Source organism: Gallus gallus, chromosome 13 (genome assembly GCF_016699485.2).
Source record: "Gallus gallus isolate bGalGal1 chromosome 13, bGalGal1.mat.broiler.GRCg7b, whole genome shotgun sequence".
Lineage (NCBI taxonomy): Eukaryota > Metazoa > Chordata > Aves > Galliformes > Phasianidae > Gallus > Gallus gallus.
The window spans coordinates 1,491,486-1,519,385 of NC_052544.1; the positions used below are offsets into that span (position 1 = coordinate 1,491,486).

The 27,900-nt window shown below is 56.3% G+C and overlaps 3 protein-coding genes and 1 pseudogene across 3 annotated transcripts in view; all 4 read left to right on the forward strand.

Moving 5' to 3' along the window:
- The window catches only part of LOC100858937, a 109,110-nt pseudogene extending 97,826 nt beyond the window's left edge, over positions 1–11,284 (forward strand).
- Positions 1–27,131, forward strand: part of PCDHGA2 (protocadherin gamma subfamily A, 2) — a 48,275-nt gene extending 21,144 nt beyond the window's left edge. The window contains exons 3-5 of the mRNA NM_001245037.2: positions 11,258–11,316; positions 19,488–19,576; positions 24,944–27,131. Coding sequence (NP_001231966.2) covers positions 11,258–11,316; positions 19,488–19,576; positions 24,944–25,161 — 366 coding nt within the window. The 3' untranslated portion in view covers positions 25,162–27,131. The remainder of the gene's footprint in view (positions 1–11,257; positions 11,317–19,487; positions 19,577–24,943) is intronic.
- Positions 1–27,131, forward strand: part of PCDHGC3 (protocadherin gamma subfamily C, 3) — a 31,885-nt gene extending 4,754 nt beyond the window's left edge. The window contains exons 2-4 of the mRNA NM_214674.3: positions 11,258–11,316; positions 19,488–19,576; positions 24,944–27,131. Of these exons, the coding sequence (NP_999839.3) occupies positions 11,258–11,316; positions 19,488–19,576; positions 24,944–25,161 (366 nt within the window). The 3' untranslated portion in view covers positions 25,162–27,131. The remainder of the gene's footprint in view (positions 1–11,257; positions 11,317–19,487; positions 19,577–24,943) is intronic.
- PCDHGC5 (protocadherin gamma subfamily C, 5) lies at positions 929–27,131 on the forward strand. The gene is made up of 4 exons (NM_001396448.1): positions 929–3,526; positions 11,258–11,316; positions 19,488–19,576; positions 24,944–27,131. The coding sequence occupies exons 1-4, from the start codon at positions 1,067–1,069 to the stop codon at positions 25,159–25,161; spliced, it is 2,826 nt and encodes a 941-aa protein (NP_001383377.1). The 5' UTR covers positions 929–1,066; the 3' UTR covers positions 25,162–27,131.
- Positions 27,132–27,900: the final 769 nt, after the last annotated feature.

The following is a 27,900-nucleotide window of genomic DNA, read 5'->3' on the forward strand; positions in this document are numbered from 1 at the left end:
GGCGGCGATTCCGGGCACTGTCTCCATCCTCTCTCCTGTCCCTGAGATCCCTGGGGTGCCTGGACGGAGGGGACCGGCAGGGCCGAAGCTGCCCCCCCCGCCCCCCCCCCCATCGGGGCCTGGGGGCACATAGAGAGGTGTGTGTGCCCCGAGTGCACCCCCGCAGCAGAGGCTGAAGCTGCTGCAAAGCTGTGCCTGCTGCAACGTGTGCATCTCCTGGGCATCTTTCCTTGTGTAATGCACGATGCTGTGGTCCTGTTCTGACCTGTGGGCTCATGGCTTGCACAGCCCTGGGTGCCATTGAGCTTCACCTGCGCCAGGTGGGGACGAGGTGCCCAGGCAGGTGGCCCTGGCAAACAGTTAAAGCTGGCTTTGGTGGCCGAGGAAGCCCTCCCCATGGCACCCACGGGGTTGGCAGCTCTTGGTGTGGGCCTTCCAGGCTGGTGGTGGCACCGGTGACAGCCCCACGGGGTTGGTCCCGGGGTGGGGGTATCAGATGGGCACAGCATTAACTAAGGGGGGAGATAGGAGATGGGAAGTCAGCCCTGCTACCTTGGTCCTCAAACAAGCATTTTTTCACAGGGCATAAAAAGCCCTTTGGCCCGTGCTCATTACAGCTGCCCTTTGTGTGCGGGTGCGATGTGAAGCCACCATTGTGGGAGCGGGAGTGAACAGGGAGGGTTTGTACCTCGCCGGCTTTCAGGACGTGCAGTTTCCCAGAGAACGGGAAGCGAGCTGCGGGAGCAAGTGAGTCAGGCTGGGCCCGGGGGTGGCGGGCCCCCACTTCCCGCAGCCCCGCGGGTCCCCCATTGGGTGCACGGGGACAGAGCTCTCGGCCAATTGGGTGCTGATCTGAAGCGGGGGATCTGCTCTCCCCCCCACCCCCCCCGCGCTGGGGCTGTGATTCAGCTCCCCTCCCCCAGCCCACCCCCTCCGCTCGGATGCTGGCAGCCGAGCTGCAGCCTCCTACAGCCCCGGAGCTGCTTCCCGAGCTGGGGAACAGAGAGCCGGGGATTTTTAGCGGCTCCGCAAGGCCGGCTGTGTCCCGGGTCCGGTCCTGGGCCAGATGCGTGCGGACATGGAGAGCGTCAGCCTCCAGCGACCCGCCTGGAAATGGCAAGTACTGAGTTTGTTTTTGCTCTGCGGCTGGGGCTGGGTCTCTGGGCAGATCCGCTACTCGGTGCTCGAGGAGTCGGAGGTGGGGACCTTGGTGGGGAACGTGGCCCAGGACCTGGGCTTGAAGGTGGAGCAGCTGGTGGGCCGCAGGCTGCGCCTGGGCTCAGAGGAGAGTCGGCAGCACTTCGCCGTGCGCCTGGACAGCGGTGTCCTGGTGGTGAGCGAGCGGCTGGACCGGGAGCGCCTGTGCGGAGCCGCCGCCAGCTGCGTGCTGTCAGTGCAGGTGGTGGCGGAGAACCCTCTGCAGCTCTTCCGCCTCGAAGTGGAGATCCTGGATCTGAATGACAACTCCCCCAGCTTCCCCACCACCCACCGCAGTCTGCGCATCGCTGAGTCTGCCGCCGTGGCCACGTGCTTCCCCTTGGAGAGCGCGCAGGACCCCGATGTGGGGACCAACGCCGTGGGCTCCTACTGGCTGAACCCCAACTCCCACTTCTCCTTGGACGTCAAGCAGCTGCAGGATGGCAAACTCTTCCCGGAGCTGGTGCTGGAGCGCGCCTTGGACCGGGAAGAGCGGCCAGAACTGCAGCTGGTGCTGACAGCCGTGGATGGGGGCAGCCCGGCCCGCTCGGGCACAGCGCAGATAACGGTGCAGGTGCTGGACATCAATGACAATGCTCCGGCCTTTGACCGTGCCACGTACAAGGTGCAAATCCTGGAAAACACACCTGTGGGAGCTCTGCTCCTCCAGCTCAATGCGTCAGATCCTGATGAGGGCCCCAATGGGGAGACGCAGTACTCCTTTGGGGTGCACACCTCCGAGGCCGTCCGGCGACTCTTTGCGCTGGATCCCAACAGTGGTGAGGTGCGGGTGAGCGGGGAGCTGGACTTTGAGGAATCACCCTTCTATGAGATCCACGTGCGGGCCCGTGACAGGGGTGTGCCCGAGATGGAGGGGCACTGTGTGCTGCAGGTGGAGGTGGAAGATGCCAATGACAACCCCCCAGAGGTTCTGCTCACCTCCCTGCTGAACCCAGTGCCCGAAGACACCCCACCAGAGACTGTCGTGGGACTCTTCAACGTGCGGGACCGAGACTCGGGGGCCAACGGGGATGTGAGCTTGGAAATCTCCCCCAATGTGCCGTTCGCTGTAAAGTCCTTGCAGAACCACTTCTCACTGGTCACACGGCAGAGCTTGGATCGAGAGACCACCTCGCAGTACGTGGTGCAGCTGACTGCCCAGGACAGTGGGTCCCCTGTTCTCACCACGAGCCTCACACTGCTCCTCAATGTATCTGATGTGAACGACAACTCACCGCGCTTCCTGCAGCCCTCCTATGATGCTTTCCTCCCAGAGAACAGCCCTCCGGGCTCCCTGCTCTGCACTGTCTCTGCTTCAGATCCTGATGATGGAGACAATTCCCGTCTTGTTTACTCCATAGAGGGCCACGTGCAGGGTGCTCCTGCTTCTTCCTACGTCCACATCAACCCCAACAACGGCAACCTCTATGCTCAGCGCACCTTTGACTTCGAGCTGCTGCAGGTTCTACCGGTCTCAGTGGTTGTGCGGGACTCAGGGTCTCCATCGCTCCACGCCAATGTCACTGTCTATATTTTTGTGCTGGACCAGAACGACCACCCCCCCACCATCCTGCACCCTGCTGGTGACGATGATGTCCCCACCCTGGAGAGGGTCCCGCTGTCTGCCCCACCGGGCTACCTGGTGACCAAGGTGACAGCAGTGGATGCAGACGCCGGGTACAATGCCTGGCTGTCCTACCGCCTGCTGCCCGAGTCCACCGAGCCCTCCTTGTTCCACGTGTCACAGTACACAGGGGAGGTGCGGACGGCACGTGTCCTGCGGGACACCGATGTGGCGGTGCAGCAGCTCCTCATTTTGGTGGCAGACAACGGCGACCCACCACTCTCCACCACCGTCACCATCAGCGTGGCCTTGGAAGAGGAAGCCTTGGAGGAGAGCTACAAGCCCCGGGATTTCCTGGCTGGTACCAAGGAGAAGCCAGACCTGACCCTCTACCTGATCATTGCGCTGGCAGCCATCAGCACGGTGGCACTTGCTACCGTCACCCTTCTTGCTGCCTGGTGCCTGCGGCGCCGAGGCCGTGCCGCCACTTCTCCCCGCTGCTGCTGGGCTGCCGAATCACCATCCCGGGACTTCTTCAATCATTCCAGCCCCAAGCTGCAGCTCTGCTCCGACGGCACCCTTAAGTACATGGAGGTCACCCTGCGGCCCACCGACGCCCAGTCCCAGTGCTACAGCACCTGCTTCTCTCCCGACTCCGACCGCAGCGACTTCACCTTCCTGCGGCCCTGTCCGCCCCCCGGCACCCTTCCTAGGGAACCTGGGGCTTTCCTCTCCGCCGCCGGTACCCTGCGGGACGCCGGCCAGGTGAGCGCCGGGGGAAGGCGGGGCCGGGCTGGGACCGCACGGCGCCGACCCCCGGCTCCTCCCCCGCGGGGCGCTGCGGGGCGGGGGGGCCGCCTTTGTCCTCCCGGCCCGACGTGGGGGGTTCGGGGTGGGGGGGTTAGGGGGGCTGCGCGGGCCCACCGTCGCTCGGGGCAGCGCGGCAGGTTCGCGCCGCGCCGCAACCATTGAGCGCCGCGATTGGTGCCGGTGTTGCTGTCCTGAGAAGGAGAGCGGCGATTGGATGAGCGGCGCGGCACACGGAGCCAATGGAGGGGCGGCTGCGCCGCGCCCCCCCCGTCGAGCCGCGGCCGCCCCAAACAATGAATGGGAGCGGTGAGCGCTGAGCGCGGCCCCGCAGCGCGGGCGGCCTCCTCCGAGGGCATCGCTCCCCGGGCGCCGGCAAGGATGCTGAGGGCAGGAAAGGCGGGCTGGTCCCTGGGGCTGCCGCGTGTCTTCTCCTTCTGCTTGTTCCTGCACAGCTCCTCTGCTCAGATTCGCTACAGCATCCCAGAGGAGCTCACCCGGGGCGCCTTCGTGGGCAATATTGCGAAGGACCTGGGCACCGATGTGGGGAAACTGGCAGCGGCCAATCTGCAGGTACTGTCCGATTCGGATTCCCAGTACTTCTCCGTCAATGTGAACACCGGGGTGATAATGGTGAGCGAGCGGATAGACCGGGAGCGGCTCTGTGGGCAGAACCCCCGCTGCTTCCTCCACCTGAAGCTTGCCATCGAGAACCCGGTGGAGTTTTACCGCATCGAGGTGGAGATCCTGGATATCAACGATAACTCTCCAGAGTTCCCCAGTGACGAGGTGTCCTTGCGCATCTACGAGCTGGCATCCCTGGGCGCCCGCTTCCCCATCCAGCCAGCCCAGGACCTCGATGTGGGCACCAACACCCTGCAGACCTATCACCTGAGTGCCAACGAGAACTTCAACCTCAATGTGAAGTCACGCACGGACGGTGGGAAGTTCCCTGAGTTGGTGCTGGAGAAGGCCCTGGACCGGGAACACAGAGCATTCCACCACCTCATCCTGACTGCCGAGGATGGGGGCTCTCCCCCCAAGTCCAGCAAGACACACATCACTATTCAGGTTCTTGATGCCAATGACAACCACCCAGTCTTTGACAGACCATCTTATGGAGCTCGCTTGGTAGAGAACTCGCCACTTGGCACCCTTGTAGTGAAGCTAAATGCCACCGATGTGGATGAAGGGCCCAATGGAGACATCCGCTACTCCCTCAGCAGCCACAACTCGGATGCCTTACGCCAGATCTTTGCCATCGATGAACAAACTGGAGAGATCCGTGTCCAGGGCAACTTGGACTTTGAGGAGGCAACAGTGTATGAGATTGAAGTGGAGGCCAAGGACATGGGGTCACCCACAATGGAGGAGCACTGCAGCGTGGTGGTGGAGATCACTGATGTGAATGACAATGCTCCTGAGGTCATTCTGACCTCCTTCTCCAGCTCCCTGAGTGAGGATGCACTGCCAGGCACAGTGGTGGCCGTCATACACGTCAAGGACAGGGATTCTGGGGACCAGGGCAAGGTCCAATGTTATGTGTCTCCAGACCTTCCCTTTCAGCTGCGCAAGGATTACGAGCACCAGTACTCGCTGCTGACCAGAACCCGCTTGGACCGGGAGCGCGTTGCCTACTACAATGTCACCATCTCGGCCTCAGATCTGGGCAGCCCTCCGCTCTCCCGGCACACCATCCTGCCCATCACCCTGGTGGATGTCAATGACAACGCACCCCAGTTCGAGCAAGCATCCTATGAGGTGCTGGTGGCAGAAAACAACCCAGTGGGCAGCGTACTGGTTACTGTCTCTGCTGTTGACCCTGACTCGGAGCAGAACTCCCGCCTCTCCTACTCCATCCTGCAAGTTGGTGGGACAGAGCCAGGCCTGGATCCAACTCGCTACCTCTCCATACACCCCACAAGTGGCCAGATCTCTGCCAAACTCCCCTTTGACTATGAGCAAACCACCTATCTCCAGTTCCATGTAGAGGTCTCTGATGGTGGCTCCCCAGCCCTGAGGAACAGGACGCTGGTTCATGTGTTTATTGCAGACCAAAACGACAATGCCCCACGGGTGCATTTTCCCAGGGCTGGGGAGGATTCCGCCACCCAGTTGCGCATCTCCCCCTCCACCGCTCCTCTTGCTCTCATCACCAAGGTGGTGGCCATAGATGCGGACTCGGGGCGCAACGCCTGGCTCTCCTACCACCTCATGGAAGCCACTGAGCCAGGGCTTTTCAGCGTGGCCCTACGCTCCGGGGAGGTCCGCACCACCCGGGCCCTGCAGGAGACGGATGCTTCTGCACATGAACTGGTGGTGGTGGTGCGGGATGCCGGGGAGCCACCGCTTTCCACAGCCGTCACGCTGGTCGTGTTGGTGGAGGAGAGGGGCCCTGAGGCCCTGCTAGGCTCCGAGGCTCAGGCTGCAGATGGTGGGGGCTTGCCCACCATCACCATTTATCTGATTGCTTCACTGGTGCTCATCTCCAGTGTCTCGCTGGTGGGACTGGCAGTGCTGGGTGTACGGTGTGTACGGCGGGGCTCTGCGCCTGCTGTCCAGGGCTGCAGCGTGAAGAGCGTGGACACACTTCAGCCCCCGCCCAGCCACATCTTTGGGCACTTGCATTATGAGCCCAAGCAAGGGGACACGGTGATGGGCGTCCAGGTGACGGCCACGGCTCCCCCTGCCCCGCGGTACCGCTCCTGCTTTTCACCCGTCTCTGACATCAGCGAATTCATGTTTGTGAAACCCTCCGTGGGCACAGCCGGTGTGAAACCGTCGGCGCCCAGCGAGGTGAGCTCGGAAGCGGGCGGTCCCGGCCCTCCGGCCGCCTTCGGGGAGGGGGTGCCGGCCGGAGCCCGCCCGCCGCTGCCGGGAGTCCCCGGTTCCCGGTGTCGGGGATCCCCGGCGCCCGCCCGGCGCTGCGGGGGCGGAGTGGCGGCTGCGGGAGGGGGGGGGGCTGCGCCGTGCGTATTTTGAGGAAGGCGGTGGAGGAGGGAGAGAGGAGGGAGGAGGAGGAGGAGGAGGAGGAGGAGGAGGAGGAGGAGGAGGAGGGGGCTGTTGAGAGACGTAGAATTGTCACTCGGTCCATCCCCTCCGCTCGCCGACTTTGTGCGCTTTCGGTGTGCCGGGGAGCCGCTCGGCCGCGCTGCGACCGCCCCCCCGTCCCTTCCCTCCCTCCCTTCCTCCCTTCATTCTTCCCTCCCGGTCCCGTTCCCGTGGCTCCGGCGGCAGCTTCGTCCCGGCGCGGCGTGCTCGGATCGGGGCGCGGGGCTCTCCGGTGCGGCGGCGGCGGCGGCGGCTCCGGGGCGGGCGGCGGGGGGAGCCTGCTGGGAGCCGCTTCCTCTCCGCTCGCACAGCCGGCTCGGCATGCTGAAGGGCCGGGCTTCGCCGTGGCAGCTCCCGCTGCTGCTCGCAGCCCTCTCCAGCCTGCAACCGCTCGGCAGCGCCCAGCTCCGTTACTCCGTGCCCGAGGACCGGGAGCCGGGCACTCCGGTGGGCGACGTGGCCAAGGATTTGGGGGTAGAGGTGCGGAGCCTGGCAGCCCGCAACCTGCGCCTGGTGAGCGAGTCTGAGCAGCAGCACTTCCAGGTGGACCTGGCGGCAGGTGTGCTGCTCCTGGACAGGCGGCTGGACCGTGAGGCTCTGTGCGGACAGAGCCCCGCCTGCTCTCTGCACCTCCAGCTCGTCATGGAGAACCCCCTCCAGCTCCACCGGGTCGAGGTGGACGTCCTCGACGTGAACGACAATGCACCGCAGTTCCCCAAGCCGGAGGTGGTCTTGGAGATCACAGAGGTGGCCAATCCCGGGACTCGGCTGCCACTGGAGGTGGCAGAAGATCCAGATATGGGCTCCAACTCCATCTCCACCTATGAACTCAGCCCCAGTGAGCATTTTGGCCTGAGTATCAACGTGAGAGGGGATGGGGTCAAAATGCCCGAGATTGTGCTCAAAAAAGCCCTGGATAGAGAGAAATTGGCTGTTCATCACCTAACCCTGACAGCACTGGATGGAGGAAATCCGGTGAAATCTGGCACTGCCAAGGTCACCATCCATGTCCTGGATGCAAACGACAACCCTCCTGTTTGTGATCCACCTGTATCCAAGGTGTATCTGGAGGAGAATGTGCCATTGGGCACTCTGGTCACCAAGCTGAATGTCACCGACCTGGATGAAGGCCCCAATGGGGACGTGGAGTATTCTTTCAAAACTAGCAATAATGCACCTGGTAAATTCACCAAGCTGTTCAGTTTAGATTCCCGGACGGGGGAGATCAGAACCAAAGCCCCTTTGGATTATGAGGAATCCAGTGCTTATGAAATTGCAGTTCGAGCCCGGGACAAAGGATCCCCAGCCATGGAAGGGCACTGTCATCTGCGGGTGGAATTAATTGATATCAATGATAACAGCCCTGAGATCGTGCTGACTTCTCTCTCTAGCCCTGTGCTGGAGGATGCGACCCCAGGAACGGTGATTGCCCTCATTGGTGTAAAGGACAGCGATTCTGGGGACAACGGGCATGTCCGTCTGCAGATAGCCAAAGAGCTCCCATTTAAGCTGGTGTCATCTTTCAAAGAGCACTTCTCACTGGTCACAAATGGTCCCCTTGATCGGGAGAAGGCCAGTGGGTACAACATCACCGTGAGGGCTACAGATTCAGGATCACCACCAAGGGCCACACAAAAAACCTTCTATCTCCAAATCGCTGACGTGAATGATAACGCACCAAACTTCTCCACCCCTTTTGATACAGCTCATGTTCTGGAAAACTCTCTCCCTGGAACTTCTGTCTTTTCAGTGTCAGCATCTGATCCTGATGAGGGTAGTAACGCCAAGCTGACTTACTCTATCCTGGACAACGGGATACAGGACATACCCATCTCAACCTATTTCCGCATAGACCCGGACAACGGCACCATCTACACTGTGCGGGCTCTGGACTATGAGCAGGATAAGGTGTTCCAGGTGCCTGTGGAGGTGAAGGACTCTGGCTCTCCTGCCCTGAGCAGCACTGCAGTTGTCCATGTCTTTGTCATGGATCAGAATGACAATGCCCCCACCATCGTCTACCCGTCTGTCCCTACAGGTTCTGCCTTCCACCAAACCATCCCACCCTTGGTAGAACCTGGCTATCTAGTCACCAAAATCGTGGCTGTGGACGCTGATAGCGGCCACAATGCCTGGCTATCCTATCAGCTGGAGGAGACGGCTGAGGCTCTGCCGTTCCAGGTGGAACGCCGCACTGGGGAGGTGCGTGTTGCGGCGGCTTTGGGCGAGTCACAATCTCCCCACCGGCTGGTGGTCCTGGTGCAGGACAACGGGACGCCATCCCTCTCAGCCTCAGTGGTGATTGTCATTTCTCCAGAGGAAGACGGCGTGCAGGACTTTTCCAAGTCCTCCGACTTGCCTCAATCATCTCCCAAGGACAACAACCTAACGCTGTACCTCATCATCTCTTTGGTGTCCATTTCCCTCGTATCGTGTGTGGTGTTTGCCGTGGCGGTTGCCCGCTGTCTCAGAATGGGCTCTGCTGGCTGGACTCTTGTGGGCTGCTGCCGGGGGTCTGCCCGCAAGCCCACCTCCCACTTCCATGGGCAGCTGAGGCCAGATGGCTTCATCAAGTACCTGGATGTGGGCAGAGCAGGGCTGGGCTCCCAGGCACAGAATTATACCTCCTGTTTCTCCCCAGTGTCTGAGCAGAGTGATTTCCTCTTTGTAAAACCCTTCAGCCACTCTAGCACTGCGGAGACTGTGGCTGCCTACGAGCAGGTGACCAGCACCTTAGCGAGTCCCTGCGATGGGGTAAGAGATGGGGTTCTCACTGCTGGTGCAGGACGTGGCTGTGGGGGATGTGTGTGACCATCCTCCCCCCAGGAGGTGACAGGGAAGGGGTTGGCTGTGCTGGGTGGAGGTGGGGAATGGCCATCACCATACAACAAAAGCCTGCGTGTTCGTGGAGCTGGAAGCTTCCTCTTGGCTCTGTTTGTACTTTCTGAAGTGATTCCTGCAGTGGGAATGTGGGGTTTGGGGTGCTAAACTTCTTGTCTCTGTTTAACCTGTTTGTGCTGTATGGAAGGAGAGTCAGGAGGAGATGAGCTCAAAGCCAGGTCACCTGGCTGTTTCTTTTGCTCTGTTTTTGGAATGTGTTGGGATTTTTCTCACTCTTTGACTCTCAAGTGTTACTAATTCCTGTTTGTGCCGTGTCAAAGGACTGCTTTCTAGCTTGGTAGTTTTGAGCAAGAGGCTGATTCCCTGTTCAGCACTGAAAGTAGTGCATTTCTGCAAAGATCTTGGTGACCTTACGTGCCCTTGGGCTCACAGAGACCTGGGTGGCAGCATGCTGTTAAAGCTTCAGCCACTTGCCTTGGGATATCCAAACCCAGATGGAAGTGGCTGCATTTAACTGCAGCTTTTTTAACTTCGGGATATAAAAAGTAAAGTCACTTTGTGTCATAAATTCCTGCCCTAAATTTGAGAGCGGTAATTGCAGTAGGGATTGGAAAAAATAGATTGGGACGGGTTTATCTGATGGACAGTCGTGTGGCAGCGTGTGCAAAGCTACATGGATCTGAAATCTGGAGAGCGAGTGTGCAAGCAGTGTGATTGGTATGCAGAAGGGGTGGAGTGGAGCTCTTATTCTAAGGGGACTCAGTAATTTATTCTAATGTATTCCTTCATGAGAATCATCAAAGCTGTGGCGAAATTAGTCAAATCACATCTGCTAAATAAAAATCTAGGTCAGCTGTACCCATTTCCCTTCGCCTTAGTAATTGCAAGTACAAGCAGAATAATCCTATAAAGCTGGTGTTCCATGGTGCAGACCGGGAGCTGCTCCTTCCTGAGGTAACCAGGAGGAACGTCCTTCTCAGGTAGTGTGTCGTCATTCCAGAGTTAATTAAGAGCTTATGGTATTCGGAAGTGTGCATCTTGCAGTCAGCAAACAGCTCAGCTATGTATGCTGTGCACAAAGCATGATGCAAACAGCCTGCTCTGCATCCATCCTCGGTTACAGAATGCCCATTGTCCGATGGGGAGATGACAGGGGCAGAAAGCAACACGAGGTTTGCTAAGCATGCTGCTGGCTCTGAAGTTTGCTGTGCTTCCTGAACAAAGAATGCTTTTCTTTCTTTCTTCTCTGCTGTCGGACGTTCATTCTTTCCTCTGCAGACAGAAAAAATATTGTATTGCACTGTGGCCACAGCATCTAGGAAAGTCATTCAGATACAAAGTGTGACACGCAAGCTCAGGCAGGTCTTGCTAAGGACAGAAGGACAGGTTAGGAAGGTCTGTTACCACCTTACCTCCCACTGAAAGCATCTTTCTTGGTATCAGTTAACAGTGCCACCCACACCCCCCCAGGCTCATTGCTTTGGTGCCATCTCTCCTGCTGGAGCAATGCCCTTATCAGTTTATTTCATGCTTCATTTCTTTCACAGCCTGGTTTCCTGAGCTGCTTTGGAAGATAATTCACTGAATGGTTTTTGTCACGCTTTTTGGTATTCACGCTGGTCCAGAAATACTCAGAAGAAAGGGAAGGAGTGGGGGTGGGGGAGCTTCTTTTTTCTATTGTTCTAATAGATTTGCTTTACTTGGAAAGAATACACCGATATCCCAGGCTGAAATAATCCAGGATTGGTTTGCAGGTGAGAATGGAGGTATTAAAACTCTTTTCTATTTCCTCTGCAGCAAGCTCAGCCTAACCCGGACTGGCGCTTCTCTCAGACCCAGAGACCTGGAACAAGCGGGTGAGTGCACCTTTCTCTATGTATGTATCTGGTGAAGGCTTTGCTCCTTTACATATTGCTCTCAGTGTGGGAAGTCCTGGTGGTGGAAGTTCTGTGAATGGAGTTTCCCTGTTCTGGGTAGAACTGTGACAGAGCCAGAGCCAGACAGGGGGTGTTTCTGTGCCAGCTCTGTGTGATGGTGGTGTGAGAGCTCTTTACAAAGAGCTTTGGTGTCTGTGGCTCAGGTAGGATGGTTAGGAACTGGAGAGGGCAATGGAGCTGTGAAAGGGTTAAAGGATTGGAGGGTATGCTTCACGTGGCATTGTTATCTAAAGCAGATTCTGAGCATTTGGTTGAGATTTATGCAGGTTCTGAGTGCAATACTGTGGTTCTTCCCCCTGCTCAGAAGACATTGGGGACTGCTGTGAGTTCCTTCATGTGCTTATTCCCCATGGCAGCCAGAGGTTGTGTGGGTGGTGGCTGTCCCCAAAGGCACTGCTGGAGGAGTGTGTCCCAGCCCATCCAATGGGCCTCAGCAGCAGCAGATCCCTCGCTGAGTGCTGTGCTATGTGCTTTCTGTTCTGGAGTTGGACTGGGGCTGAGATCTCTGGACCCAGCACCAATGTTGGGGAGGTTGGAGCCCTTCCTGCATTCCTTGGGAAGGGGGGGTGTTGCTTTGTCTGGGTGAGAGGCCGTCCCACTGGCACTGAGCAATTGGGCAGAGGGGGACTAAGGGAAATAGAGTTAGATCTCAGGAGTCAGGAGACTCACAGGAAGGGCCCCTGAGGTCAGGTGTAGCTTTCAAAACCGTGGCTGAGATTTCACCCGTTTGTGCATAATGTCAAAAAAGAAGGAGAAGCATTTACTTTTCATCTTCCATGAGTACCATCAGGGTGAGAAAGGACTTGAACAGGGAGCCCACCTCCCCAGCCACAGGTCATTGCAGATGAGGCTGCCTGGGTGATTCCTGCAGGAACAGCTTGCAGCACCTGCTGGAGGGCATTTGGATGCTGTGCTCACTTGGCTGGGTCAGCCCTGTGTCTGCAGAAAGCAGAGTCACTGTGTCCCCATGCTTTGTGGTTACTTGGTGGCCTCTTGGCCACCAGGCCCTGGGTTTGGGGATCAGAGCTTGTGTTCTGGGGTCAGCACTTGGCACCCACAGCACTGTCTGTGTCTGAGTCTTTCTGGATCATTCAGCTTCATGGGAGGGAAGCTAAGAGACTGCTAATAGCTGTAAGGAGCGTCGCAGTAATTAGAGTTTTTTATTAGGTTCTCCTAGCTGACAAAGGTGAAATGGACTGATGGTTTGATGTAAAGCTGAAAGTATTGCTGCCAGGAGCCAGGCATGGGCTTTAATACAAGGCTGTTGCTGGGAGAGTGTTCTCAGAGCTCCATTCAATCCCCACTACGGAGAACTTTTTTAATCAGGAAAAATCTTTCCAATCATTCACGCTCTGCTTCGAACGACAATTAACTGCAACACCCTGCTAATGCAGAAGTGCCCGAGAGCCACTGTGATGGTTTTGCTGTGAGAAGCAAGGAAATGAGCCCTATCAGAGCAGCCCTATTGCTCCCTTTTCCAGCACTGTGCTGGAGCTTGAGACGCAGCACCAGCACAGTGCAGACCTACTTAACCTCATGGCAGGGACCTTTCTTAGATCATGGGACAGTGGCCTTAACCCAAAACCATGGTGTGGGCTCTTCACACGTTCCCCCTGTGCTGTTCCCTCTGCCTGCTGAGTGCCCCCCTTCCTGCTATGCTGGAGCTGCCTGAGCCCTGCCCTGTGGCTGTCCCTGCTGTCAGCCCATGTACGGCTGTGTCACCTGCTGCTGACACGTGTCCCTTTCTGACATGGGCTCTGCTTGGGGCTCAGCATGTACAGGCATCTCCCAGCAGGAAGAAAAGGGATGTGCTCTTATCTGCGTTCGCCCAATCTAAATTAAATAGCGGTGAAAGCAAGACAGCTTAGGCTGAGGTTTGAATGGGTGCCAGTGGGAGCCTCAGTGCTCAGCAGCACTGACCCTAAGCTGGAACGTGGGCTAAAATCCTATTCTGTGATTTCTGCTGTGTTGTGTTCATGTGAGTTAGGACAGGGAACTATCCTAAGTCTAACAGAAGGCTGGGGAGACCTGGCCACCAAAACAAACCACACTGCCTCTGAGTACCTGCAAGCAGCCAGGGCTCAGGGTGAGCTCAGCAAAGCAGGACCATCTCCGATCCACACATCTCTGCATTTCAGAGTGCATCCATATGGGACAAGAAAGCAAACGTGCTCCTTTGTGATCTGAAACACAGGAGAGCCCTGGTTGCACATGCTCAGAAAGCAGAGTTCAGACAGCATCCTTTAGAGACGGGGGGTCAGGGCTGTAGCTGGGCAGAGCAGTTCTCAATCTTGTTTGGGAGAAAAAGGAAGATAAATGGATCTATTTAATAATCTTCACATTTTGTTTTCTAAAACAACAACAACAACAACAAACCACTCATGCTGTCTCTGGGCAAATATAAATGAAGACGGAATAATCCCGAGCAGCAAATGCAATTCCCAAACAAATCAGATCAGTGGCTGCAGGGGGATTACAGCAATGAGAAGTCTGAGTGGTGTGGCCATGGCAGCACGGCAGGGCAAGCATCTCCTTGGTGGGATTCATTGAATTCAGCAAAGCACTGGGTGAGGATTTCCCACCTAGAAAGCGGGGGGGGACGGGGGGAAAATGAAAGGAGGGGAAGGCTCTGGATTGCTCATAGATGGGAATGGGGGGGATGAGATATCCCATCTGGGAGGAGCTTGTGAATGCTTCCATCATGGTGATCCTCCCATCATGGGAGGATAGGGATAGCCCAGGTGGGCTAAGCCAGGGAGGTGGGGGGGGCTCACAGGGGATGGCAGACAGCATTGGGACCCCCAGGTGACTCCAGGGCAGGGAGGAGTGAATTCTGAAAAGACTGAGAGCTCTGATCCTGAATTTCCCTGTGCCACTGGTTTCCAGTGCCGGATGTAGTCCATGGAGATGTTTGCTTCACTCACCCGTGAAACAACATCTCAGCTGCCTTATCTGACCCACAGCTATGCAGGGAGGGAGGAACAAGCAGGATGTGCTGGCTGTGGGGATGCTGAAGCAGCACCAATGGGAGAGCTGTGAGCTTTCAGGACTAAAGGCAGCCTGCCTGGGCTGGGTGATGGAAAAGAGCATCCTGAGAATATTCCTTAAAGCTCTCAAGGAGCTTTGGGTCCCTGATGCCTACAGAGCCTGTGGGTGCTGCTGGGGGCTGCCTGCAGCCAGGGGCATCCTGGTAGGATGGGTGTTTCTGCAGCCCATGGGGTTGCTCCAAGCTGCTGAGCTCTGCTCATGTCACGTTGTGGGCTGCCCCGAGAGGGTCTGTGCTTTGTGGAGTATTGGAGGTTGTCATGTGAAGTTTGCACCTCCAGCCCAGGTGTGTGTTTTGCATGTTAAATATCTTGCAGGGAGCTGAACAAACCCAGCAAGGGCTGGGCGGTTACATTTGCAAGGCAGGTCTTGGTGCAGGATGGATTGCAGACTATGCAAAGGCTTGCAGCTTTAGGTGGGACTGTGATTCCCTATTAAATGTGACAGCAAAAATGTTGCTTTGGAGCACTACGAGGCTGCTCAGAGCTGTGCTCTGAGTAGGTGCTGCCATCCCTGATGCTGTTGGGTGCTGAGGTGGGGATAGGAGGGAGAGACCCCTGGTGCTGGGTTGGTGCTCCCGGATGCTCCTTGGAGCAGGTTGCCCAAGGAGGTTGTGGATGCCCCATCCCTGGAGGCATTCAAGGCCAGGCTGGATGTGGCTCTGGGCAGCCTGGTCTGCTGGTTGATGACCCTGCACATAGCAGGGGAGTTGAAACTAGATGGTCATTGTGGTCCTTTTCAACCCAGGTCATTCTATGATTCTATGATTCTATGATGCCCTGAGCCACCCGGATCCTGCCAGGTGGGACAGAAGGTGTGGAGCATGGTGAAGGGAACCAGCCCAGTCAGGGGAGATGTTTTTCACTCTGGACATCCTGCAGCATATCAGGAGTTGCATCAGCACAGCATTATGTATAGAAACGTTATTTTGGGGTGTCCAGCAGGTGTGACACGTATTAGTTGATTTTTTCCTCTCTCCATCTGCTTCCTGTGCAGCTGAGTGTACGCCACGCTCGGCTGCAGAGACGTAGGGATCGACACAGAGGTGCAATCACGTTTCCAAAGAATGTCTCAAAATAGCCTTCCTGGTGTGTTTGTGGAGTGGAGGGGGTGGCAGAGGCATTGAGGTCTTTGTTCTGACCTTCCCCCTCTCCATGCAGAACAGCATCCCAGCAGCTCGGGGAGCATCCCCATTGCTTTGGGAGGCTGCAGATCTCCTCCTGCTTTGCCTGCTAAAACTGGTCGATCTGTTGTGAAGTGAGGATCTTAAATCTGTGCCTTGTCCAAGCCATCCCCAGTGCCTATAATTGCATTACAGAAGAGTCAGGGAATGCACAGAGCATGGGGGAAGGGCGGGCAGCATCCTCTGTTAAGGGAGAAGGAAGGAAATCGCAGCGAGTTTTGATCTAGCACTGATTTTGGGGGGAGGCTTGGATTTGGGTGATGGGATTGGCTGGGGGAGGGGCTGTGGGGCAGGGGGATGCTGCCCCCAGGGCATGACTGAGCTGCCATTGCTATGTCCCCAGCGCACCTTAAGAGGCTGTGTGCTGGCTGTCACTTTCCCCACTGCTTGTCACTTTGCCAGCACAAAACCACATGGGGCTGAGGTTTTATTGCTGCTGCTGCTTTTGGCTGGGGCTGGGTGTGGGAGGAGGCTGAAGGAGGATGGAAGGAAGCTGAAGGGGGAAAAAGCACGGTGCAAGGAGGGGGAGGCGGGTGGAAGGGTCAGCTTGAGAACATTGGTGCTGCTGGGGAATGGGGCTGGGGGAAAGGGATTGGAGAAAGTGCCTGGCCCTGGAGGTTGGGAGGGGATTGCTATGGCTGGTGCTGCCCCTGCCAGGGGGCGAGGAGGCAATGGGAGGGCTGGGGGTGAATGGGAGGGAAGGGGAAGGGGCCGGGGTGAGGTGGACCCCAGCTGTGTGACCCCCATGCACAGAGCCTGGTGGGATTTGGAGCCATGGATGGGAGCAGCAGGGCTGCTGGAAAAGCCCAAAAAAGAGAGGAGGCTGAGGGGGCTGCCGCTCTGCTGGGCATCCCCTGGGGCCATAGGGCCACATCCTGAGGGTCCTCCTGGGCACCCACAGCACAAGCAGGGCACAAATCAGACTTCCAGCTGCAGGATGAGGAAAACAAGTTTATCTCGGAAATTCACCAGGCAAAAAAAAAAAAGAAAAAAAAAAAGATGTTTGTGAGGCATTTGGATGCCATAGTAACAGTCTCCATAGAAACCCTGCAGGGAAATGAATATTTCTGTACTGGAAGTGGAAATAGGGACGATGCGTTGGCCGGGGTGGCAGAAAATAGCAGGTCAGTGGTGCAAGACCCGCCCTGCTGCGTGGGCTGATGCCTTCAGGCTGCTGAGCAATGAGGCATCACAGAGCCCCTCCAGGGGCTGCAGGGCATGCCTACCATTTTGGGATTGTGAGCGTTTGCGCATTGCTCCTGGCTGGGTTTGGTGGTGCCCCGTGTACCCACGCTTTGATCCCTTGGATGCAGCATCACTGGGTCTGGTCCCTCTTTGTCTCAAACGCAGGTTTGCTTCCTTTCCTCCAACCTTAGTGCTGGCATCGTTCCCCAGACCCAAAGACCCCAGACCCATCATTCCCAGACCCCAGCTGTTTTCTGAGCTTTGAAGCGTGGAATAGAATGAAACAGGAGGAAGAAAAAAAAAACAACCAACCAACCAACCAAAAAAAAAAAAACCCACCAACAAAAAACCGACTCTGTCCTCTGCAGGATGGGTTTTTATGAAAAGCCTATTGAGAAAATGTCATTTGTATTAAAAGCTGCCAGTCCTCGCAGCCCATTTCCATAGGAACCACCTCCTGTTCCGGGCAGTGCAGCCTCAGCCATTCACAGCCCCGTCCTATAGCTGTGGCAGGCAGCCAGCTCTGCCCATCAGCTGTGTGCCTCTTTTTTTTTTTTCTTCTTTTCTTTTCACTATGAGAAGTTATTTTAGGATGCTTTTAGATTACTGCATTCATTTTTCCCCTGCCTCTGAATTCCGGATGATTGCGCTCGCAAGTAATTCAGGCACTTGAATTTCCTGCATGCAGAAATGAGCTCAATAGGGTTTCTGCAACCCTGGCATTTCTAAAATAGCTCTCCAGCGTGACGTCATGGGGAGCAGCATGCTGCTTTGTGCAGTACTGGAGAGTGCTGGGTGCTGTAAGCTTGCAGGAAGGACCTGGGACTGCATGGGGTGGAAAAGGAGGATCTACAGACTGGGTTGTTCTGGCTGGGCTGCAGCCTGCAGGTAAGGAGAAGAGATGGTTCTTCCCAGTTTGGCACCAGTAGGACCCCATCTGGAGCACTCAGCCCAGTGAGAGAGGAGGAGCCGCTGGGGTTAAGTGGTGGCTGCGTGGGTTGAGGTTTGCAATGGGGTTTAGGTTGCTAAGCCCTTTATAGGATCTCTCCCGGGGCTCTATTCCCAGCCCTGACATGGAGCAGTGCATGCTCCTCGAGCACTGCCACCCATTGAGGCAGGCAGACCTCACTGCCAGCCGTCTTGAAGCCATGCCACCGCACGTGTGGCGAGGTATAAATAGGTTATGGGATGCCCTGGGTTGCAGCAGATGGCAGGCATTTCAGAGTCTTAGCAGGCAGCCTCTGCTACGTCAGGGAATGAGTGCCACCTGTGCAGATAGAGCAGGGGAGTGAGAGTGGTGGTGTGGGTCTGCAGCCCTTACCCATCCCCACTAAGCCCGCTGCCCACGTCCCTCAGCGCCCCGTTTAGACGTTTCTGGGACATCCCTGGAGATGGTGACTCCAACCACCCCCCCAGGCAGCCCACTGGGGCGCATTACCACTATTTCTGAGAAAAAGATTTCCCTAATATCCAACCTGAGCCTTCTCTGGCACAACTGAAAGGCACTGCTCCACGATGCGTTGCTCCATGATGGAGCAGGGCTGCATGGGGTCTGATCAGGGCTCTCAGCACACTTATCCAAGCGTCTGCATGTTTAAAATTTCTCTGTATAGGACACTTGCACAGGGAGGAGGGGGAGAGCTGTGCATTCAGGACTTTCCTACTCGCAAGGTGATGATGTAGCTGGAGCTGGGACCCAGCCAGCAGGTTAACATGGTAGACGTGTGCTGTGGTCATGCAGCTGGTGGGACTTTTAGGTCTCTCTACTGGAAGGAGGGCTCTGGGAACACATCCCTGGCTTCTCTGGTGGGAAAGTGTGGCCACAAGTGAGGGGTGGTTGAGCACAGCTGCCGGGCACCTGGCGGACATCAATGCAGAGCTTGTTTGAAGGCACACAGAGTGCTGATTGTAACTTTGCTCTGCAAAACCTCCTGAAGGGAAGCCTGATGGCATCCCCACAGCTTTCCCAGGCAGAACCACCATGCTCAGCCCCTAGCAGCTGCCCCACGTGGTCACCCACCTCCGCTCGCTGCTCTTGGTGGCTGCTCTTGGACTCCCTTCAGAGCAGGATTTCGGTGATGGGCAGCTGCCTCCGTGCTGATCCCAAATCCTGTGGCTCCGTGGGATTTTCTCACCTTCAATCTCATGAATGAATCTGTGGAGTGGAGTTGTAGCCTGAAATAACTGGAGTTGTAGCCTGAAATAACTTGGAAGGGCAGCAACCCCATGTGGCCTTCAGAAGGAACCTGGTCATCCAAGGGCGTGTGCATCTCTGCAGCTCTAGGACTGGAGGGTTTTTGTTTTTATGTTTGTTTGGGTTTTTTTTGTGGTATTCAGCTGTGGGAAGGCACCTAAAGGGATCTGAGGTCATTAGGTGCCAGCTGGCTCAACCAGCAGGCATTAGGAAGGTCTTCCTGGAAGTACCACTCAGCCCCAAGTACTTTGGTTATTGGTGGTTGCTCTTCGAAAGCCTTGGAGATGGATGGAGACTGTATTTACACTCCAAAGTGTTGTTTAACAGAGGGATTTGAAGCCCTCACCCTCCTTTCTGCCAGCACTGCCCACATCCTGCTGTAAGCCGCTTGATGCTCCTGCAGCACTGCCTTCCCCAACCCACCCCTATTCCCCCAGCTGGAGTAACACACCATTTCTTTCCTTTTGTTTTCTATTCCCACAGTTCCCAGAATGGAGAGGAAGGTGGAGCCTGGCCCAACAACCAGTTTGACACAGAGATGCTTCAAGCCATGATCCTGGCCTCGGCAAATGGTCAGTCCCTACTGCATGCAGGGAAACTACAGCATGGCGAAACTGCAGCCATCTCGGCTGTGTGCCATAAATAAGACACTTGTGTGGTGATGCGTGTGGTACACTGGAGAGGCTTCAGAAGGACTTCTTGAGCAGATGCTGATGATGCTATCCTTCAGGGGAGGGGGAATCATAGAATAGTATCAGCCCATCCCCACCATGCCCACTAACCACGTCTGCCCTTTTATTGTACACTTCCTGAACCTCCACTGATACAACTAAAGGCCATCACTTCTTGTCCTGTCACTGTGACCTGGGAGAAGGTAGAGAGCGATGGGGTCTCCCCTGAGCCTCCTCTTCTCTAGACCAAACCATCCCAGTTCCCTCAGCCACTCCCCATAAGATTTGTGCTCCAGACCCTTTGCATCTTTGCTGCCCTTCTCAGGATATGCTCCATGACTTCAATATAGTGAAGGGCTCAGAACAGGCAGCATTCAGGCAGAGGAGATGCCAGAGATCCATCAGCATCAATCCTAGTGTAGACAGGGCTATCTCTTCCATCCAAACCATATTATCTGTGTACTGCACGGTGTTATCTGCCTGGTGGTGAGGCTGTGCTGAATGAAAATCTGAACTTGAGATGTATTACAAGCTATGTGATTTCAGAAGGCTGCAGTAAATGAAACATCTGCTGTGCCCTGACTTGCTGTAAGGTGTAGAGGTAGAAGGCTTGGAAGATCTGCTTGTAGTCAGGGGACAAGCAGTACCAGGGGTGTAGTGAATGCCTGCTGCAGTCCCACTTACTGCAAGGTCCTGTGTCTGTGGACAGCCAGAAGCTGATGCTCAAAGCTTGAGATTGCTGTAGAGAAAAGCTTCCTCGTGTCCCCACAGTGCAGTGGAAATAGGGATGCTCTTAGAGCAGTCCTGCAGGTCTTAAGAGAGAGACCCCAACAAATGTCATACGCAGAGATATGTATGCCCCTGGGCAGTGTGAGGGCACTGGGTTTTGGGTCACAGTGGCTGGGCTTTGTGTGGGGCCATTCCTACGTGTCCATGGTTTGCTCTGCTTTATGGCTACGTTGTGTGAAAGCAGCAGGCAGGGAGGGGTGTTCCATGGATTTGTGTGAGAGAAGCACAATTACCACTCCACGCAGCGCTCTGGATAATGAGCCTGGTTTTCCTAAAGCCTTTATTTATAAATACCTCCAGGCCTTTTCCCCCTCGGTTTAAAAATAGGAGCAGCAGCACAGCCATAAAACGCTGGGTAAAATGCTTTGCGTGTTTCCTTTGAGCTCGTGGGAGAGAAGGAATCTGGGGGAGGGGTGAGGGATGTGCTGTGGTGTTGCTTTCTTGGAAAGGACTGCAGCCTTCCGCAGACATCGGCAGCGCTGAGCCACAGCTGTGGGGATGAGGCATTGGGCAATGGGGCTGTTTACACACCAGGGAAGGAAACAATGCAAAAATGGGGCTCTGCTCTGTAAAAAAAAAAATAGCCTGCAGGGCCTCCAGATCCGGTTTCCTTGCTCACAAATAAGGCTGATTTCCTGGCTGCTGCCTGGACCTGGAGCTGGGCAGGTCCCTTCCAGGTCAGACGTTGGCTCCCACGTATCTCCCGGCCCTGTTTTGGGTGCATCTCCCCCAACCCACACTTCTGTGGGACCCCGAGCCCTCTGGAGGGTCTGCATTACACCTCTAATAGAGGGCTGGGGATGACTTTCCCTGCAGCAGTGTGGTGAAGGGCAGCTCGGAGCAGCCCATCATTTCCTTGTCCATGGCAGTGATGGATGGGGATGGGGACTCTGGTGCTGGGGATTCAGCCTGCACTCCTTCTCTCCATCTCCACTACACCAGGACCCCCCCCAGACACTTTTATTTCCCACCAGAGCTCTGTTTCCATCTGTCTCCCCTTCTCCCTGCTCTGCTGCTCTCTCTGTTAAGCTAATAGTGCTGATTGGTGCAGGCTTTGATGAGGAGCAGTGCTAATTGCCCACTCAGCCTTGTGCTGCCAACCCTTGGGTAGTGTTTTGTGGCTGTTTACACTATCCTTAATGCCATCTGCTTGCCCTGGTTGAGCAATGGGTGGGAGGAAGCCCCTAACTCAGTGAGTTGCTCCATACTTATCACCCCTAGGAGGCTGAGCTCTCTGCTCCCAGTCTCTGGAAGGGGCTGATGGTGCCCTGCCTGCATCCTTATGCTGCACATGGGTTGTCCTTCAGTTCAAACCCCATAGCCTTTTGCCCTTGAAACAGGGAGCGTGGGAAATGTGGAAATGCAATGGTTTGTAGAGGCATCTGCTGGGACAGACCGAGGAGCAGGGATGTTCCAGGAAACCAGACACTGAGGGGCAGCATGGGAGGCACTCTGTCCTCAAAATACTTTGGATTTCGGCAAGAATGTGTAGGGGTGCTGTGGGGCAGAAGGGGAGCCTGCAGACAGGGAGTGGCCGTCAGCCCCGCTATATTGGGTGTCCCAAAAGCGCCGGCAGCAGCTGCAGCAGCAAGTGCTCCCCGACCTCCTGTCCCCTCTGCATATGGGGGCAGTTGGAGCCAGGAAGGGGTTATTTTTGTCCAATTCTCATTTTCCTCCTCACCGTGTGGCTGCAGGAGCCTGGGGACTTTTTTTGGGCAGTGGCTGCTGCTGGCAGAGGCTGAGCACAACCTTTACAGCAAGGAGAGCTGGAGTGCCCTGCTTGGCAAGAGCCTCTCGGTGCCCATTTATAAACCTCCATTGTCCCTGTTCCTTCTTCTTTTCATCCCTAATGCCAATGTTACCTAGGAACAGCCCTTTGCTCTCACCCTGACCAACCGGCATGCTGGGAACTGCGCTCCTGGAAGGCTGTGCTGGGACTGCCAATGAGATCCTGGGAGCAGTGCTGGGTGCCCCTCCAGCACAAAGCCCCCGAGCAGCAGGGATGCTCCCTGAGCGCTGGGAAATGCACCCAAGCCGCCCCAAGGCTGAAACACAGCAGTACATAGGACCATAACAAAGCCCTACCCTGCCACCAGCATGGGTCCCTAACTACAGCTTTGCCTGAGTGCATCCCACCCCCCCCCAGCCTGTTTCCAGCCCCCCCAGCCTGTTGTTTCCAAGCTCAATGTGTTTTTTTTCCTCCTCCTGTCCCAACAGAACAGCTGTAACTTCTCAAGCTCTGATTGCTTAACACTTCTAACCTCTTCAAGGGGACACAACAAACACTATTTCAGTGACTTTGTGTCCAGCCAAGGCGACAGTGGGAGTGTGCAGTCTGTGATTGGAGGGAGAATGGGCTCTGCCTAGGGCCCTTCAGGCACCATAGTATTCTGCAGCCTCCCAGGAAAGCATCTCTATGAGGCAGCTAAAGCCCCTTGCACAAGAGAGCTGAGCTCAGCCCCTGTGCATGCAGAGAGTTTGAGCAAAGCCATTTCCCATTGGGGTTGTGCTGTGTTGGAGCTCATTGTGCAGGGCTGCTGGAGGAGTGCTGCTCACGCTCTTTTTTCCCTCCCTGCTCACATCCTCCCTCTCACATCCCCCCATTTCCATCTGCTCTCTGCCTCCAGCATCCCGGGGGGGCCCCGCTCCCTTCCCTGCTCTGCGCCTGCTCCCTGCAGCTCAGCAGCAATGAATTCCTGTCCCATCCCCCTCTGTACTGACTGCTTTGTGCTTGCATCCCACAGCCAACCCGCAGCGCTGTAAGGGAGGATTTTCTTTATTGATTTGTCTGCTCCCAGAATAAACCTGGCTGGGGAAATGCTGGGGTCAGGGCTTTGGATGCAGGGGGAAGGGAAAAACACTGATATTGGCTTTGCCTTAAAGCATTGCTAATGGTCAGCACTGTGCAGTGTTTACAGTGGGCTGCTAGGGAGGGGATGTCTTTGTGCTCCTGAGCGCAAGCAGAACAGAGACTTTCCCATTCCCATTCCCATTCCCATCCCCATCCCCATTCTCATTTCCACCACCCATCCCCATTCCCACTGCTCATCCCCATCTCCCATCCTATTCCCATCCCATCCCCATCCTGTTCTCACTGCCCATCTCCATCCCCATCCCCACTTCCCATCCACACCTCCCATCCTATTTCCATCCCATCCCCATCCTATTTCCATCCCATCCCCATCCCATCCCCTCCAATCCCCATTCTTACCACCCATTCCCATCCGTATTCCCATGCCCATCTCCTATTCTCATCCCACCCCCACCTTCCATCTCCATTCCCAACTCCATCCCCACCTCCCATCCCTGTCCCCATTCCCATCCCCATCTCATCCCCACCTCCCATCTCCATCCCCATCTCCATCCCCACCTCCCACCCCTGTCCTTATTCCCATCCCCATCCCATCCCCACCTCCCATCCCCATCCCCACCTCCCATCCCTGTCCCCATTCCCATCCCCATCCCATCTCCACCTCCCATCCCCACCTCCCATCTCCATCCCCACCTCCCATCCCTGTCCCCATTCTTATCCCCCTCCCTTCTCTACCTCCAATCCCCATCCCCACCTCCCATCCCTGTCCCCATTCCCATCCCCGTTCCATCCCCACCTCCCATCTCCATCCCCAACTCCATCCCCACTTCCCACCCTTGTCCCCATTCCCATCACCATCCCCACCTCCCATCCCTGTCCCCATTCTCATCCCCCTCCCTTCTCTACCTCCCATCTCCATCCCCACCTCCCATCCCTGTCCCCATTCTCATCTCCATCCCTTCTCCACCTCCAATTCCCATCCCCACCTCCCATTCCTGTCCCCATTCTTATCCCCCTCCCTTCTCTACCTCCAACCCCCATCCCCACCTCCCATCTCCAACTCCATCCCCACCTCCCACCGCTGTCCTTATTCCCATCCCCATCCCATCTCCATCTCCCATCCCCATCCCCACCTCCCATCCCTGTCCCCATTCTTATCCCCCTCCCTTCTCTACCTCCAATCCCCATCCCCACCTCCTATCCCTGTTCCCATTCCCATCCCCGTTCCATCCCCACCTCCCATCTCCATCCCCAACGCCATCCCCACTTCCCACCCTTGTCCCCATTCCCATCACCATCCCCACCTCCCATCCCTGTCCCCATTCTCATCCCCCTCCCTTCTCTACCTCCCATCTCCATCCCCACCTCCCATCTCTGTCCCCATTCTCATCTCCATCCCTTCTCCACCTCCTATTCCTGTCCCCATTCCCATCCCCACCACTCTTCTCCATCCCCAACTCCATCCCCACTTCCCACCCTTGTCCCCATTCCCATCCTCATCCCATCTCCACCTCCCATCCCCATCCCATCCCCACATCCCAAGGCCTGGCTCAGCATAGCCTTCCCTCTGGAGGGAAGAGGAGGATGCTCACGGGCATCTCCCTGGTGCAACAGGGATGAAGGCTCAGAGCCAGTGCTAACCCCACTCCTTTCCTCTGCCCCTGCAGAAGCCGCTGATGTCAACGCAACACTGGGTGGGGGCACAGGCACCATGGGGCTGAGCGCCCGCTACGGCCCCCAGTTCACCCTGCAGCACGTCCCCGACTACCGGCAGAACGTCTACATCCCGGGCAGCACCGCCACACTGAGTAATGCTGCCGGCAAACGCGACGCCAAACCCTCGGGTGGCAACAAGAAGAAGTCTGGCAAGAAGGAGAAGAAGTAGAAAGGAGACGTCAGAGCGGGTGGGCAGCGCGTGCCAGCACTCCCCAACACCACAGGAGGACGAATGTGGATTTGTTTTTCTTTTCATTTCTTGGCGATGCAAAAGTTAGGAAGCGCTGCGAATGTATTGTCATCGTCAGAGCTAGGAGCAGGCTGCCTGCTGTTAGGTCTCATGATGAAAAGCAATCTGGAAAGCTAAAGCTAACACAAACAAGTGCCCTGTGAATACAGCTAACGTTTTATACGACCCCTCGGGTGTTAGGATACATGAGGTCGAAAGGCTTCGGCCATATCCTTGGCTTCGATTTGCTCCCAGATGGTCCGAGAGAGGCACGAGGCTCTCGCTCAGCTTCGTCCAGTGTAAATAATTGTAACACCCATCTGTTAATTTATAGAGCTCTGATCATTTTTTTTTTGTTGTTGTTGTTATTTGGAAAGAAAAAGGAATTTCCCAGCATAAAGCCCCACGTTCCACGTTTTCTGCTCTTTTAACTTCGTGAAACTCACCCTGGGTTATTGGTAGCGGTGGATTTGTGGGTAGGGAGTGCTTCAGTTCCTGTTCAGCTGTTATCCGAAAAAAAAGAAAAGAAAAAAAAATAAGAAGTGTTCGTATTGCATGAGTCAAAGGGAACAATGCAGGGCTGCATCCTAAACAGTTATTGTTCTGTTTTGTTTTGTTTTGTTTTTTTTCCTGAAGTACAACCAGCCATGGCCTGAGAGCTCCTGGTGTCTGAGCGGGGCTTCGGCGCGGCCCTGGGGGGCTCTGAGCAGACACATCTCATCCCTGCGCTGCAGTAAATATTTATATGTACAGTCAATGTTCTTTTGGAATTAAAGCTCCGGGGCTGGGAGGGGCTGCTCTGCACCTCGCCATGACCCCACGTGTGCGTCACCTGCGTCACGGCTGCACTTTGGAACACACATCCCCGCACCCCCCAGCCCCGAGGATGTCCTCGCATGGCCACGCAGCATGGGGTGAAGGCGCTTTGTATTTGGGGAGTGGGGGGGTTGTTGGGTACCGAGTAAGTGACAGTGGGTTTAGTGGCACCTGGGGAGCAGATTTGGGTCAGGGACTTATGGGCTGGGGGTCCCTGCAATGGTGTGAGCCCAGGGATCAGCTGGGATAAAACATGGGGGGGTGATGCTGGCTTTGGGGTTTCCACCTCCCAGAGGGAACGGGAGGACGAGGAGTTGGATTTCTCCATGCTGTGCCCCTTCCAAGCAGGCTCAGCCCGGAGGAGGGTCCTGGTGGCCTCGGTGGCACTGCTGGGGATACCCCAAGCACCCCGTATCACAGCATCTGTGCCCCCCCCAGGAAGGCAGAGAGGAAATCTGGCACCCAAAGTGGGTGCGGGTGGGGAGAGGGTGGTCCCCCCTCGACCCCCCCCCAGGGGCCACTCAATTTCACATAGGATTTTTTGCTCTTTTTTAATCACTAACACTTAACTCACCCCCTACACACACACTCCCCCCTCCCCCCTCCCCAGCACACACAGACACACTCCGGGGGGCAGCAGCCCCTCCGCACACCATGCCCACCCCACCCCAACCCCACAGCTGCTCCACAGCCCCATGTAGCTACCACCCCCCTCCCCTAGCAATGCCGTAGGTGAATCGTAGTCTTTGTATTTCTTTTTAACCTGCAATCTGAGGTAGCGTAGCGAGTGTCGTGTATTTAGTGGCGTGTTATTTTTATCTCAGTAACTAACTTGTGGAACAGCAGTATTCTCACTTTCTCTGTATCTTCTCTCCATGTGGTCTGTGCTCCGAGTGTACATGAGATGAAACACGTTTGCCCTCTCCATGTGTCTAATATTGAATTATACTTATATATTATATATATGCTTATATCCTTCTTATACCCATATAGACCGACGTCGATGTGTTACACGCAAGTTTTATACTCTAATATTTATATTGCTTTTTTTTTTTTCTTTGGGAAAAAAAATAATAAAAATGGTTTCTTCTGAATACGTGGTTGTGGTTTTTTTTTCCCCCTCCCCGTGGAAGAGCCTCCCCTGCACCGAGGGTGAATGAGGAGGGCTGCAACCCATCTTGCAGCCATAGGGTGAAATCAGGCAGCCGCTGCCAGATGTGCTGGGGGCAGAGTGGGGGGAGAGCAGCAGAGGAGATACCGACCCCCACCGCCGACCGCAGCTCTGTGCCCCCCCTTAGCAGCACGCAGGCTGCGGGCAAAGCATCCCTCCCCCTCAACGGACCGGGCCGCGGGCGCCCCTGCAGGAAAGCGGCTGCGTGGCACGGGGAGGGCCGGGGGGGCATCCCCACCAACACCCCACACTGCCCTCACACACATAGAGACCCTCCCTCCCGTCCCGGAGCTCGCTGAAGAGATCCTCAACCCACCGCCGGAGCCCCACAGGTACCCCCCATAGCACCAAATCGTGTACCCCCACTTTGGGACACCCTCCGGAGACCCCCCTCAAACTCCTACACCCCTTACACCCCATACACCCTGGGACCCCTCCCCCTCTCCAATCCCCCTGCAGCCTACAGAGGCAGCCCCCCGAAATCCTTCTGCACCGCACTGAGACCCTGAGACGCTCCCGCTCCCCCACCCCCGAAATCCACTCGGATTCCTCCTCAAATCCTACTGCACTCCCTCCCCCACCCCCCGAGCCCCCCTCGGAACGTGCCGCCTCGGGGGCAGCCCTGGTCTCATGCACGTAAATGGGACTTTCCTAAGGGCGATGTGTCAGTGGGGAGGAGAAAGGCGCGGCTC

Excerpts from the sequence above, each read along its gene's own strand:
- PCDHGC5 (NM_001396448.1), top strand. The coding sequence starts at position 1,067 with ATGCGTGCGGACATGGAGAGCGTCAGCCTCCAGCGACCCGCCTGGAAA. Across the intron at positions 11,317-19,487 it reads CAGAGACCTGGAACAAGCGG|TTCCCAGAATGGAGAGGAAG; the intron begins GTGAGTGCACCT and ends CTATTCCCACAG. Across the intron at positions 19,577-24,943 it reads GATCCTGGCCTCGGCAAATG|AAGCCGCTGATGTCAACGCA; the intron begins GTCAGTCCCTAC and ends CTGCCCCTGCAG.